Genomic DNA, 13,669 nt, shown 5'->3' with positions numbered 1-13,669 from the left:
CCCGCCCGCGGTACCTCGCCGCCCGGCCCCCCGGAAACACCGCCCGCGCTCCGCCGGTGCCGGCCATGGAGGAGGAGGCGGAGGCCGCGATCGTAGAGTGGATGGACCAGGCTTTTGACATGGTCAGTGCGGGCGGCGGGCAGGGCTCGGGGCGCTCCCGCCGCACCTCTCGGCCGTGAGGGGTGCGGGCGGCTGGAAGCGCCGGAGGAGGCCTGAGGGGGAGCGGGGAGCCCCGGGGCGGGCGGGCCGGGGCCTCCCTGACGGCGGCGCCGAGGGGGCGAGAGGACGGGGCTTCGTCAGCGCCTGGCTCGTGCCTCCCGCGAGCAACATCGTCCCGTGCCGCGCGTTTGTCTGTCCGCGCCTGTCCGTCTGTCCCGCAGGCCAAGGAGGCGCTGGAGAGCGGGGAGGTTCCCGTGGGCTGCCTGCTGGTGCACAACGGCCAGGCCATCGGGAGGGGCAGGAACGAGGTCAACGAGACCAAGAACGTGAGTGGGGCCGGGGGCGGGGGGGAGCGGCGGGGCCGGCGTTGGGCCGTCACCGCGGGAGGGCTTGCGGGAGGGAACGGGCGGTCTGGGGAAGTGCCACCTCGGCGCCCAGCTGCGGTGAGACGGCGGGGGGTGCCAGGAGTAACGGGAGACACAGCGAAGCGGGGGGGATCGTAAAGTCGTGGTGCGGACTGGAGACTCTGTCGTCCCCGGGAGGTGTTTAGGTTTCAGACCTGCTCTCTGGAGGCCTTTAGAGGCACCCGGGGATTATGAGTGAGGGAAGAGTGAGATACTAAGCTGCTAGAGAGTGTCCGGAAGAGGGCTATGAAGTTGGTGAAGGGTTTGGAGGGGAAGCTGTATGAGGAGCAGCTAAGGTCACTTGGTTTGTTCAGCTTGGAGGAGAGCAGACTGAGGGGAGACCTCATCATGGTCTGCAGCTTCCTCACAAGGGGAGGTGGAGAGGCTGAGCTCTTCTGTCTAGTGACCAATGACAGAACCCGAGGGAATGGCAGGAAGATGTCTCAGGGAAGGTTTAGGTTGGACATTAGGAAGGGTTCTTTATCCAGAGGGTGCTGGAGCCCTGGAACAGGCTCCCTAGGGAGGTGTCCTGGCCCCAAGCCTGACAGTGTTCAAGGAGAGACTGGACAACGCCCTCAGACACGTGGTGTGAACTGTGGGCTTGTCATATGCAAGGACAGGAGTTGGACTCGATGATCCTTATGGGTCCCTTCCAACTCAGGACATTCTATGATTCTATAAGAGTGACCTGTGCAGCCTTTCTGTTGAAATTCTAGCAAACTAGCATTTTCATGTTATGTGATACACTTACCTGAAAAGCAATGAAATATAAATTGGAAATCGAGTTTTGTTGCTATTCTAGGAAAACTGCTGTACAAATAAAATAGTAAATAAGTGATATCCTCATTTTGGAAGGGGCAGGGGAAAGACAAGGAGTTGAGAAGTTGTGTAGAGTTACAGAATATGTAGGGTAACAAAATCTCATGTCTAGTTTACAGAAATTCTTCCATTGACAAAATTATCTTTCTCAAAAAATATTGCCTGTAAATTTTAGACCTCATGCTTGCAATTTTAGCCATCAAATTAGACCTTACACATGCTGTGAGACCCATTAAAGCCCACAGATATTTTATACAATTGGAAGTCTTGTAGAAATGAGACTGATTGCAGAATCTGGCCGTAATTTACATTAGATGTCTCAAATCTGAAAATACAATAAAAGGTAAAAATGAGGGGGTTTTAAGCTCAAACATGTAACAGTAAAGATGAATCATTATGCTAATTAGTGCCACAGGACAATCCATAATGCATTATGATACTTCCAATATAACTCAAGAAAGTCAGATGACAGAGGAGCGAGGTGTTTCAAGTTAAATCACTGTAAGCACTGTGGGGAAGCAGACACTTCTTGGGAAAATTGTGCCAGAGATATTAAACTTGTGTAAAAATCACATGTTAATAAACAGGCAGAACATAAACAACGAGACAGACAACAAAATCAGAATCAACTTAAAATAATCAACTTAAAATAATAAGGGAAGCTTTTGGACTTCTTTGGTGTTAACATCAGGGTTGTCTGAAGGTAAATGCTTAAATCCAAGTAGTCAGATTTAAAAACTCAGCTGTGCTTTGGAAACAGTGAACTCTTACTATCTTTGAAAATGAAGTGTTTTTTAAATTTCTGTTTAGTTCAAGTTTCAATTATTTTGTGGTTTAGTTTTCATAAATGCTTATATTATAGTGACTGGAAATGCTGGGTACTCGGTGCTTCTAAATTTTGTATCAGATACTTAATTGCTCCATATAGTCTAAAAGAAAACGTGAGCTTGAAAGGGGCACTTGCTGGGAAATGTGAACTCAGGAGATTGTTTTCAGTTTTCTCCTAATGATTTCTGGCATTATTTAGGAACAATCCTGGGGAAAAAAACCCCTCTTCAACCATTGAGGCAGTTCCAGCAGGCATCATAAATTTGTCAAGCTTAATTTTAAAAGTAATTTCTTGTCCCAGCTCACATTGGAGCACTTCTTCAGAACATCATTCCTCAGAGGGCTAGAAAACATCTGATTTCCCATTCTAAACTTTTTATAGTCTGTTTCTGTCTTGGTGCTTATGCCAGCATCGTCCTTTTTTTTACATAGCTTGGAGATATTTAAAGTTATACTGCCTTTTGCCTCTTGTTTTTCCCTGTTTCCCCCAAGCCAACCATTTAATCTCCTCTCAGAAGATAGGCTTGCTTTCTGTGTTCATTCTAATAATTCTCCTGTACATCCATTCCAGCTTTGATTCATCTGTCTTAAATTCACTTAACCTGAACCATATGCGTTATTCCAGATGGACTTTCTCTTGTGCCTTGTTTGATAACAATAATACTTCCTATTCTCCCTGGAAGTAAGTCCACCCGTCTTTTCTGGAGCTTCCTTGGTCTTTCATGCTGGTTTGTTATTCTTCATTTGTTGTTTTGATTTTTTACTCCCATCTATAAGGCCATCCACCTCTTGAGTGATGCTCATCACGTGAAAGGCATCACATTGTCAGCTGTTTTGTGTAGGTGTTTCTCCAGTTAATGCCGATGTCATAACTGAAGATATTTAAGCAAAATGATCTTTGAGCGTCTTTGGCAACTTCTGTTCTTTGCTTGCTTACCTTACATTACTTGTGCTATGTGCTTTTCCCCAGACTGACAGTAATTTCACATGTTGTGTTGAGCTGTGCCAGATGCATTGTAAAAGTTCAGTGAGATGAAACTGGTGTTTCTCCCATCTAGACAAAAAAAAAAGTTAAAGAAAGTTACTAGGTTAATTTAGTGTCGACTACCTTATGTAAATCCACACCGTATTTTATTTCCTTTTTCTTTTATAGACTAGTCCTTATATTACCTTCAAAGTTTGTTTTGTTGCCTGTTTTGCTGTTGAGACTATCTATAGATGTGAGGATTGTGTGTCCTTCCTATTTTTCATTATGGTGACTCTTTGCTCTGTCAGGTTTAAGTCCTGTGATACTCTCCCTTGATGTATTAAAAACATTGCTATGAGATTGGCTGCCTCATGCATGAGTTCTTTAGTATTTTTCTGATGGAGAAAATATATCAACTTGTTTTTTTGCCCCTCATCCCTCTTCTGTGCCTTAGGCAATTTCATCGTTTTAGTGTCCTAATTCTATATCTCATACACGGTAATTTCTGCTTTCATCCTCTGATTCTGCCTTTTGACCACATTCCCCATGTCATTTTTATTGAAAAGGCAAAATGTTAATTTTGTTTTGGAGTAGCACTGCAATTATATTTAAGCCTCATCTCAAGGTCACTATAGCAGTTCTAATTCCTTTTTCACATGTTTCGTCTCAAGACATTTTTACTTCTTATGCAACTTGTTTTGCAAGGTTGATGTTTGGCAATTCTTCCTTCAGCCTTTGCTTTCTGACCTCCTAAATGTAACTTTATAACACATTGGCTTTTTTCACTCCCTGAAAACTTTATTCCCACTTTTATGAAGTTGTCATTTATACAGTTAGATCTGCAGTCTGTCCCTACAATTCTGCCCTTGCTCAGGGACCGATTTGCCACTAGGCTTTGCATGAAATAAATTCCGTCTTCACCTTAAGTAACTCCCTGCATCTTCTGATCTAACTGACTAGCGTTGGGAGCAGGTAATGTCTTCTTTATACCTTCTTTCATTCTTTTCCTAAACTGCTCATTTTGGCAAAAAGATTCAGTTGTGGAAAGCTCTCAGATTTCTTCAGTCAGTCTCCTGTCACCCTGCATACTTCGTTTCTGCCCTGCACGTCCATAGCAGAATGTCAGAGGCGCTGCTGCTCACTCTATGGAAGTTATTTGCAAAATTATTGATCATCATCATATTCTCCTGTAATATGTTGGTATTGGAAGAGGGGAGTTTATATACAGCTGTATTTATTTTAATTTTTTAGGAGTGCAGCTGCAGCATCAGCATTTCAAAATAGTTAGGCATGTCATTACTTGCATTCACTGGGCAGTAGTGTAACAAATGTGAGATACTCATTTTCAACAGCCTGACAATATGTTCACAAGCTTGTGCCAGTACTGTGTTCCCTCTGGCATCTGCCACACTTGCTTGCTCACAGTCTTGCCTCAGACCAACCTGAAAATTTTCATCCTTATAGCATATGTGACCCTTCCCAACCTCTGTTTTGTTTTGGGGTTTTTTTTCCGCATCTTTGTTACCATGTGTGATGCAATCATTTGCTTCCCATTAAAATGCTCTCTGTCTTAGGTCCTTTGCTGATACATGCAGAATTCTTCCACTATGTTGTCTCCTGTTGGGTCAATTGTAGCATGTCTTTGCCCAAATCATCGTGCAAATACAGTACACAATAATTGAAAATGAACTATTGTTTACACTCTTAAATTACTAATGAAGCTACAAGTTAATATAGAACTTTGAGATTTGCCCCCCTTCACTCTCTCTTGTTAATTCTTGTCTAAGATTTAGAAAGTAGGCTTTTCAGAGAAGTGGTGATATCTTCATTTGCCTATAAAACATTTGCCACAGTTTGGGGCACTACTTTAAGGCTTTGTCAAGGCTTTTTCCCCACTGACATCAGCTTCAAATAATTTCTTCTTGGAACACCATTTGCTACTCTCCAATAATTCTCTTTCTACATTCCTACTCTTACCTGCTTTTGTTTTCTTTGCTTTAAAATGTGATGCTGCGCAAGTTAAAAAAACGTAGGGGCTTATAGAAGCTTTTGTATTGGGTCAGTGATGCAAAACGAAAGTTGTCTTTTTTGTGTTATTTTACACACAGCAAATCAATAAAAATACTTCCTCATCATAGCTTAATACAATATAAAATCTTAAGACAGACCTAGAAAGTCAGTTTTTCCCCCATATCTTGTCTTTAAGAGGGACCTTTAGCAGATGCTTAAGGAAGGAGCTCGAGAAACAAGAAGAGAATAGTGTAACCCTTCCCCTTGCATTTAATTTCCACTTCTAAAAGTGAATAGTGTAGGCACTTCCAGAGCCCAAAGCTGCATCTGGATCATTGTTTCTGATAGCAGTCTGTGCACATATCCTCCATGAATTTGTCTAAACCTTTTTTGAACTCATTTATGTTTTTGGCTTCCATAGCATCCTGTGGCAATGAGTTCCACAATTTAATTATTTCCTTTGTGACAGAGTACTTCCTTTTGTTTGTTTTAAATCTGCTGCCTGATAATTTCATTGGATGCCTGCCTCTTATGAGAAACAATACATCACAATTTACTGTTTGCTTTTCCGCATTCTTCTTGATTTTTATAAACCTCTACCGTAGCCATCTTTACTTGGAAAACTAATGACTGTATCTAGCGAGTTAAGAGCTGTAGTCTAGTTAGTCTTTGTATGCAGGCAGTTCTGTAACTTGGATAATCCTTTCTCACCCTGTGGTGGATTTGTCGTGATGTTCCCATGTCTTCATGACCAAACCCGTATGTATTACTTAAGATGTGGATGCACTGGGATCTGGTAATATTCTGTAATATTTTGTGTAGATGTCTTCTATGACTGCAGAAGCTGGTATGACGTACAGCAGCTTCATGGCTTTTCTTAACTTTTACTCTCAGAATCAGCAGAGGCATAAAAGCTACTTGATGTACTTAGTATAAAGCAGTGTCATAGGTTAGAGGCATGTTTTCCTCCAGTAATGAAGGCTTCTTGCTTATATGCTTTCAATTTGTGCTCAGGAGTCGAAAAACCAATTTGTTATTCATGTCTCTTCTGATCTGAGGGGCACAAAACTAGAATAGCCACAGCTTACGTTTCTTAGTTATGGCAGCTGTAGTAGTTCTGAGGCATCATTCTGTTAAAGGGCGTTGTGCTTTGTGACTCCATAAGGTGTGTGCACTGAGACTTCACCTGTGTGATCTCGTTTATTCAACCAGGCAACATTTCACTAGTAGGTCTGGAGGACTCGTGTCCGCATATTGATTCGGACCCATGTTTTTATTCCATGGGTTCATTACTATCTTAGTTCAGATCGCAAATGCACTCATGCAATAAATTTCTTCATTGTGTCTGCTTACCATGGCTTGGTTTGTGTCTCAGAGATGGCAAACTGTCTTCCTCTCAGATGAAGCTATAGTGAAGTGATGCACTCGGGGACAATACTGAACGCACTCCGGCTGCTGCTGGGAATATACCATCTGTGGGACTAAACTGGAGCTAGGCCAGTGTGAACTCCCTGAATTGGTGTTGAGTCCTCTGCATTGTTTTGCTCTACAGATACACTCCTCTGGCACTGCACTATTTGCTAATGTAGGCATCAGCAATGTAGGTCTCTGCAGGAGTTTTAAAACATTTTTAAACAGTATTAAACTTACCACTAACTTATTTATTCATGAGTCCTTTGCCCCATGGAGCATCTCACAGGTTTTACCACAGATCTTCACAGTGCTAAACATTGACCCAAGTTTGTCTCTTGAGAGGAAGCTCTCTGAGGTCACACAAAGATATATGTAGCAGAGGTAGAAGTATAATTTGGATTGATGAAGTCTTAGTCTAATGCCTGTGTCAAAAACATCCTTTTTTCAGAATAGATTAAAAAGAAGGAAAGTACTAACAGCCTTAATTCAAAGTAGCATCAGGCTTTGTAACTGTAGAGTCCTTTTATAACTAGTAATTTGTGATATTTTTGCTGTGACGTTTGACTGTCAAAACACACCACTGCAGACATTCCAGAGTGGGACTGGCACATTCTTCTGTTCAGGTTTTTGTGCCAAACCTATTGCTGTGACCTCTGAGATATTAATTGTTCAGTCATCTTGGATTAAAAAAAAGATAAATCAATATTCTTCTGTCTTTTTGTAATCAGGCATACACTGCAATCCCTGCCTATTACTCGAGGGATTTACTGTACATGTATGTATTCCCAGGCACCATTAAACCTGATGCAAACTGAAAATACTGTGTCTACACTGCAGGCCAAGCGGTTCCAGACATGTACTGAAATTATTGCGTATTCACAGCATGTTTATTCTGTGCAGGCACAGTAACATTGACAGAGGGAGAAAAAGGTACCAGTCAGGAGCAGCTGCTTAATATTTCCAGAGAAAGTAACCCGGCCTGCATTCTTTCTCTTGGAAGCACAGTGGGCTAGATCAGTTGTTCTAGTGGGCTGTGTGTGTCCCTTAACCCTCAAGTAGAGCTTTCATGTCTTATCTGACTATGCTGGTAAGACAGAGAACTTCTGACCAGAGTCCTCTGCCTGGGGACAGGTAGAAGAAAAAACTGGTTTGTGTTTGTGGATCTTGTGTGTGCTGCATATGAGACTGAGGTTGAATATGCTCTTTCCTGAGCTGGGTATTTCTTCTGCTCTTTGGGCTGCATGAAATTTCTCCTGCAACTTGAACCAGCAAAGAAGTGTACTAAAAAGAGACTCCTCTAGAAAGCATTACATTACTTACTTAATGGGAGTGAAAATAATTGCATTATTAATAAATCAGATGTCAGGCGAATTGTGCCTTTGACTTGAAAGAGTGATTTTATGACATTGCATTTTATTTCATTTTTAGCTGTATAAGTGAAGCTTATGAAGAAGAAGCTTAAAGCTGTGAATCACTGCAAACTTTAAGAAAATGTTTGTTTTTATCTCCTAGGCTACTCGACATGCAGAAATGGTCGCAATCGATCGGGTCCTTGACTGGTGCAAGGAACACAACAGGGATTATACAGAAGTGTTTCCACAGACGGTACTGTATGTAACCGTAGAGCCTTGTATCATGTGTGCAGCTGCCGTGCGCTTGATGAGTATCCTTTCATGCTTATTCATGCTGGGAAACCAGATGTTGAAATGTTACTCTTTTGGCAATAAGCCCACAGAGAAGGGCTTGACACTGTCAGGCAAAGCCAAGAGGGGTACCACATGAAGGTCGGAGAGCCTGCACCCACCTCCATTTACTGCATGGACTCAAGAATGAAAGAGAAATGGTGCAGTTATGACAAAGAACAATTTCCCTTGGGGATGTAAAAATACATTTTAGAGATATCTGTTCTTATGTAAAATGATCTAATCTCAGTCCAATGTTCAGTTTTGAATGTTGTAACAATCGGTAGACCATGGCTTTGTATGCTTCTGCTTTGGGATTCATGCTTCTCCTTTTCTGAGGAAGGCTGAATGTGCATCTTCAGCAATACATCTTATATTACTCAGAAGTAACTTCCAATTTTATGAGGGAGGAGTTGTAGTGCAAACTAATTTAGTTTGAAAAGTACAAGCACGTTTTAGTGAAATTTAATGACTACTTAAATCAGACTGTTTTACTTCCTGCTTGCTTTTCACTTTAACTTAATACCTTAACTTATTCACATAAATTCCACGGGTTGTATATGGCTGTCGAAATGAGCGATTTGGAGGCTGTGGCTCAGTTTTGAGCATCTCATCTGATGATATGGTAGACACAGGAGAACCATTTGAAGTAAGCTATAAAATGTTTTCCTTTGTTTTTCAGCTAGGGTACTGTGCCTCGCTTTGTTACCACGCTTCGAGAATGTTATGCATCAGTTTAAGAGAACTCAGATGAAAGATGATCAGAAGTCAAGTAAACTTAAATTTTTTTACATTATTTTCTTGTAAAGTCAAGTCCTTCAATTAAAGGAAATTGAGGAAGAGCCTAGTGACAGTCTTAAAATAGCTAAAAGGATGCATCAAAGAGGAAAGGAGAGAAATATTACAAATATGTAATCAATGAAGATCAAGTAGCGGCAACTTACTAAGTTACTGGTTTTAGCTGTGACACTGGAAATAATTGTATTTTTTCTCTCAGTCTGTCCACATATGAAGTAAAATGCATCAGCTTAGATCTGCTTCATGTAATTCAAATCCCAAAATAAATATGGACTACAAAAGTAGCAGTGGAGATTTAGTTTAGATACTGGGAAACTTTCTGAACAGTAAGGATACTGAAGGACTGGAACAGTGTCTGGGGAGAATGAGGCACCATTGTTATTTAAGAAAGGCCAGACGAGCATTCAGAGGAGGTACAGTATACATAAATTTAGAAGTTATACAGCGTTATACTAATATACCTATACATACATATAGAGAGTAGTTATAGTATTATGTTTGTGACATTATATGCAGTTGTAGATGATCCTGCCTTTATACAAAGATACTGATTAGGGTTCCAGGAGTTCTTTTCCACTCTTAACATTTATGATGTAATGAATGTAAAAAACAAGTAATCTATTTCAGTATTGTAAATAGGCACTGAAGGCTCAAGGCTTGGAAAGAATTTCAGTCAGGAAGTTGATACTGTTTGTCAGTCCAGTGTAAACATATTAAGCATCTTTCTGTCAGGGTGTTTGTGAGACTAACATCTGAATTAATTCATATAATCATTACTGGAAGAGTGTTGATTTGCTAACATTTACACATAGTATTTAATTCTTCTGTGTGTTCAGAAGAAAGAAGGGAGAAGATCCTTGCTACTACAAATCCTTCCTTTGTTTCTGTAGGCAACTGCAGTGGGATGTATAGGTGTAATTTGTTATTTTCTAGTGTGGGTGGAGATTCATTTAGTGTTAGTGACATTTAAACACTTTGTCATTAATGTTCATACCCTGGAAAAATATTTTGGAAGGAGCAACAAGGCCTGAGAGGTGACTGTTAGGAATAAAGAATAGGTGTGTGGACATATGTTTTCTGGTAGGAATCTTATCTACAAATACCTAGATGTATGTCTCTTACATTTCCAAGTGCTTGAAGAATAATGAAGTTGGAAACACATTAATAAGAAAGGAATTGGAGATTGCATTAAAATTTTACGTAAGTTACTAAGAAAATTTGTTCTGCCTAACTTTAAGTTATTAGGGAAATTATTTACTCAGCCTCAACATATTATTTTTCAAACATATTAGGTGTTCAGCTTGAAAAGGAGTTATTTGATCGCCAAATAGAAAAAGGTATGGGTTAAATTAGTGGAATAGACAGTACAGTTGTTTACAATTATTCTGTACTTAAGGCATTATTGTGAAGCAGAGAATATGTTTTTCTCAGATTCACTCATGAACATCATTCTCATTTGAACAGTGTGTTTCTGGCTATCGTGCCAAAGAAGCAGTGGAAATGTTAAAAGCTTTCTACAGACAAGAAAATCCCAATGGTAGGTTTCACATTAATGGATCCATTTTGATCCCAACCTAATGCAAAAGAATGCTGGCACTGGTATTACTGTATTTCACTTCTGATGTTTTTTCTCCCTTTCTCTTTCTTTTTGGCAGCACCAAAGTCAAAAGTACGGAAAAAGGACCATCGTAATTAGCCCTACACTGTTGGGAGACAAACTTACCAAAAAATGATAGGTGAAGGTTTCTTCAGCATCCTTCTTTATTAAAATGTACAGTCCAGTTAAACTGTCTTAATGTTCTGTAGAGAGTTTTTACTAATAGGACACTTACTATCTGTTCCTGCATTTCTCTGTATGTGATTTCTTGTTATCATACATGACCAAGCAGAAGAATAAGGGGCTGTTTTTAGAAAAAGGAGAATTTATGATTCAAGTTCAGTTGTTTACAGCCAGATGGATCCATTAAAACGATGCCATTCTGTCCAGCGCATTCTAAATCTTCTGTCTGTGGAGAAGCATCTTGCTTTTCAATGGTAAATGTTTGCCTAGGCAAATCCAAGTAAATGTCTTGGAAGATTACATTTGTAACACCTTCACACTCTTTGTGTGTATATTTAATCAAAAGGCATATAAGGAATTGTAGAGTCCTTAAAGATTTGAGATAAAACCATTTTAATGGATCTTCATTATTTTTTACACCCCCTTTAGCATAAGCCAAATTTTCAAACATAACTTCTGAAAGTCATGGACCTGTGTAGACAGGTGTGTCTGCAGAATCACGTCTCAGTTTGTGTATGCTATTGCTAATAAGCCTAAGCAAGTATCGCGTGGCTGCACAGCATCTTCCTACCCAGTTGTGAAGAAACTCTCCACAACTCTTTTTAGACTTTCCACTCCTCTTGTGAACATTAGCATAAGAAATGCTTTATCATTAAGAATCCATTAGGAAATTGAAGTTGTTCTCTGCTGCTAAATTATAACAACTGAGAGGGGCAGATACGTGTGAAAACCAAGCAACGAAATTAGTAACAGTATGAAGAAAATATCCTTGAGATGTTTATTTTCTTGTAGCGTTGCTTGGCTTTGTCATTTCCATGCACTGTGCTTGCCCGTGCAGTAATTTATAATCCAGAAGAGGGCCTTACAGTTCCACTAATGAATTAAGAATACAAGTACAGTTCAGTCTGTATTATATACCTCTTAGTGGATACTTATCTTAAGCATGAAACTGTTTGTTGTTTATTCAGCTGATGTTCAGAAAATTGAGAAATTACTTAACTTTTTATGTGAAAGAGGGGTTAGAATTTTATTACTATAAAAACTGAATATGATTGAATCTTTTAGATGATTCAAATAAATACTTTTCAAGGTGTTTTTAAAAGAGCGTTACTTTGTCGCCATTGCTCCTAATAGCTTAGAATTTGTATTGTGTGTGTTTACTTATTGTTTACAAATTAACGTGGGAAAGAAGCATTTTTACCATAATAGCTATTTTCCTTTCACTGATGCCTGTGACCTGTCCTATTCTCCTGACTATTACGGCACTCTTGAGTCTTTTCCTTCCCATAAGCAAGAGCAGTTGTGACCCTGTTTATAGATGTCATCAGCTTCGGAACCACGAGGGCTCCTGAACCAGACAGCTAAGCTGGAAAAGCTGTTTAAGAAGAGACTTTTTCTAATGATGGCAATGGCTTTATTGGCAAGAAATGGTCAGACCTGTGGTTATGGCATTTGGCTGGTGATACAAAATAGCTATTTGTCTATGCAGATCCATACTTTCAATTCTCAACTGGACCATCATTTTCTTATACCTTGAAGAAGTCACTGAAGTCCAAATTAAAGGAAGACGTCAGACTTCTGGCTTGTCACTGACATCAGTGATGGTAGGAATTGCAGCCTATGGATTGTTTTGCGCCAAGACGTGAATATCTCTGCACTTGTTCTTCTGCAGAGTGGCTAAGAGCGCTTTCCTTCCCCACTGCCTTCTTTCAAAGAAGAATACTGTCAGCATTTGGATAATGTGACAGTAGGAGCTGTGTAAATAAGCAGAAAGATTACTGATAGTAGGATAGGAAAAAACACTAAAAGCTGTGTCTCATTCTGCAATCCTTAAAAGTGGAACAGAAATATTTTATAATAGCAGTCAGTGGTAACCTGCCACTTAAAAGTTTAAGTCTCATTCAAAGCCAAAGGAATCTGAAGAGGGTGACAAATTTTTTTAAATTTCTCTTAAGAGAGCGATCAAGGGTAATAACGTGCATCTTAGAAAAGGAGCATGAAAGAGGAACAGCATAGCAAGCTGAAAACCATTGTTAAGTTATAAAAGGTGCTGTTTACTATTTAGTGTAATGTGTGAGCAAAAAAAAAGTCTAATATTAAGATGGATGTGTGGGGGTTTTTTTTAAGGATAATAATTAGCTTGGGGAACAAACAGCTAAAGGATTACAGTGAAAGCAAAAACATAGCCCATTCTTAAAATCCTATTACTAATGTAAGAACAAATGCAGATAGCCAAGGTATCTTTATAAAATAAAGACATTAACTCACGTTTGAAGACAAGCTGCTCATCGGAGCCATGGCGTGACATCCCCAGAACTGGTAGGCGAGTGGCTGTGTCCTCTCCCTGCCGCCCCACGCAGGGCTGTCCTCCCTTCCTGTGACCCGCCAGGCTCCCACCAGGGCAGCAGCAGCAGCAGCGCCTGGTCCTCCTGGCTTCCACTTGCTGCTGCCCTCAGAGATGTCCTGGGGTCATTGTCCCTGTCTGATGTGCTGCGCCTCTTCCTAACCACAAACTGGAGTGCTCCACAAGAACTTACAGAGGTCCTGGACAGAAGGCTCCAGGTTCAGGCTCAGAGAAACCTCTCTATGGCTGAGCTCAACACAGGGGCTGGAAGAAGGCAGGAGGCAGCCAGGACAGTTAGAACCCAGTGAGCTGAGCAGTTTCAGTGTTCCAGATCAGAAAATGAAATTAACAGGAAAGAAAATTAGAGACTATAGAAAGAAGAAGGTGAGAAAAAAGAATTGAACTGTTCTTGGAATACTTATTCAATGAGAAGGAGACAGTTACTCATGACTATGAAAGCACAGG

The 13,669-nt window shown here is 40.5% G+C and overlaps 1 protein-coding gene across 1 annotated transcript; it reads left to right on the top strand.

The window, feature by feature from the left end:
- Positions 1 to 16: 16 nt before the first annotated feature.
- ADAT2 (adenosine deaminase tRNA specific 2) lies at positions 17 to 13,017 on the top strand. Its single transcript, XM_065630470.1, has 6 exons — positions 17 to 122; positions 381 to 485; positions 8,113 to 8,263; positions 8,825 to 8,931; positions 10,545 to 10,617; positions 10,736 to 13,017. The coding sequence occupies exons 1-6, from the start codon at positions 66 to 68 to the stop codon at positions 10,774 to 10,776; spliced, it is 534 nt and encodes a 177-aa protein (XP_065486542.1). The 5' UTR covers positions 17 to 65; the 3' UTR covers positions 10,777 to 13,017.
- The last annotated feature ends 652 nt before the right edge of the window (positions 13,018 to 13,669 follow it).

The sequence above is a fragment of the Caloenas nicobarica genome, chromosome 3 (genome assembly GCF_036013445.1).
Source record: "Caloenas nicobarica isolate bCalNic1 chromosome 3, bCalNic1.hap1, whole genome shotgun sequence".
Lineage (NCBI taxonomy): Eukaryota > Metazoa > Chordata > Aves > Columbiformes > Columbidae > Caloenas > Caloenas nicobarica.
The sequence above is the reverse complement of the archived record's forward strand: the minus strand, read 5'-3'. Positions and strand labels throughout refer to the sequence as shown.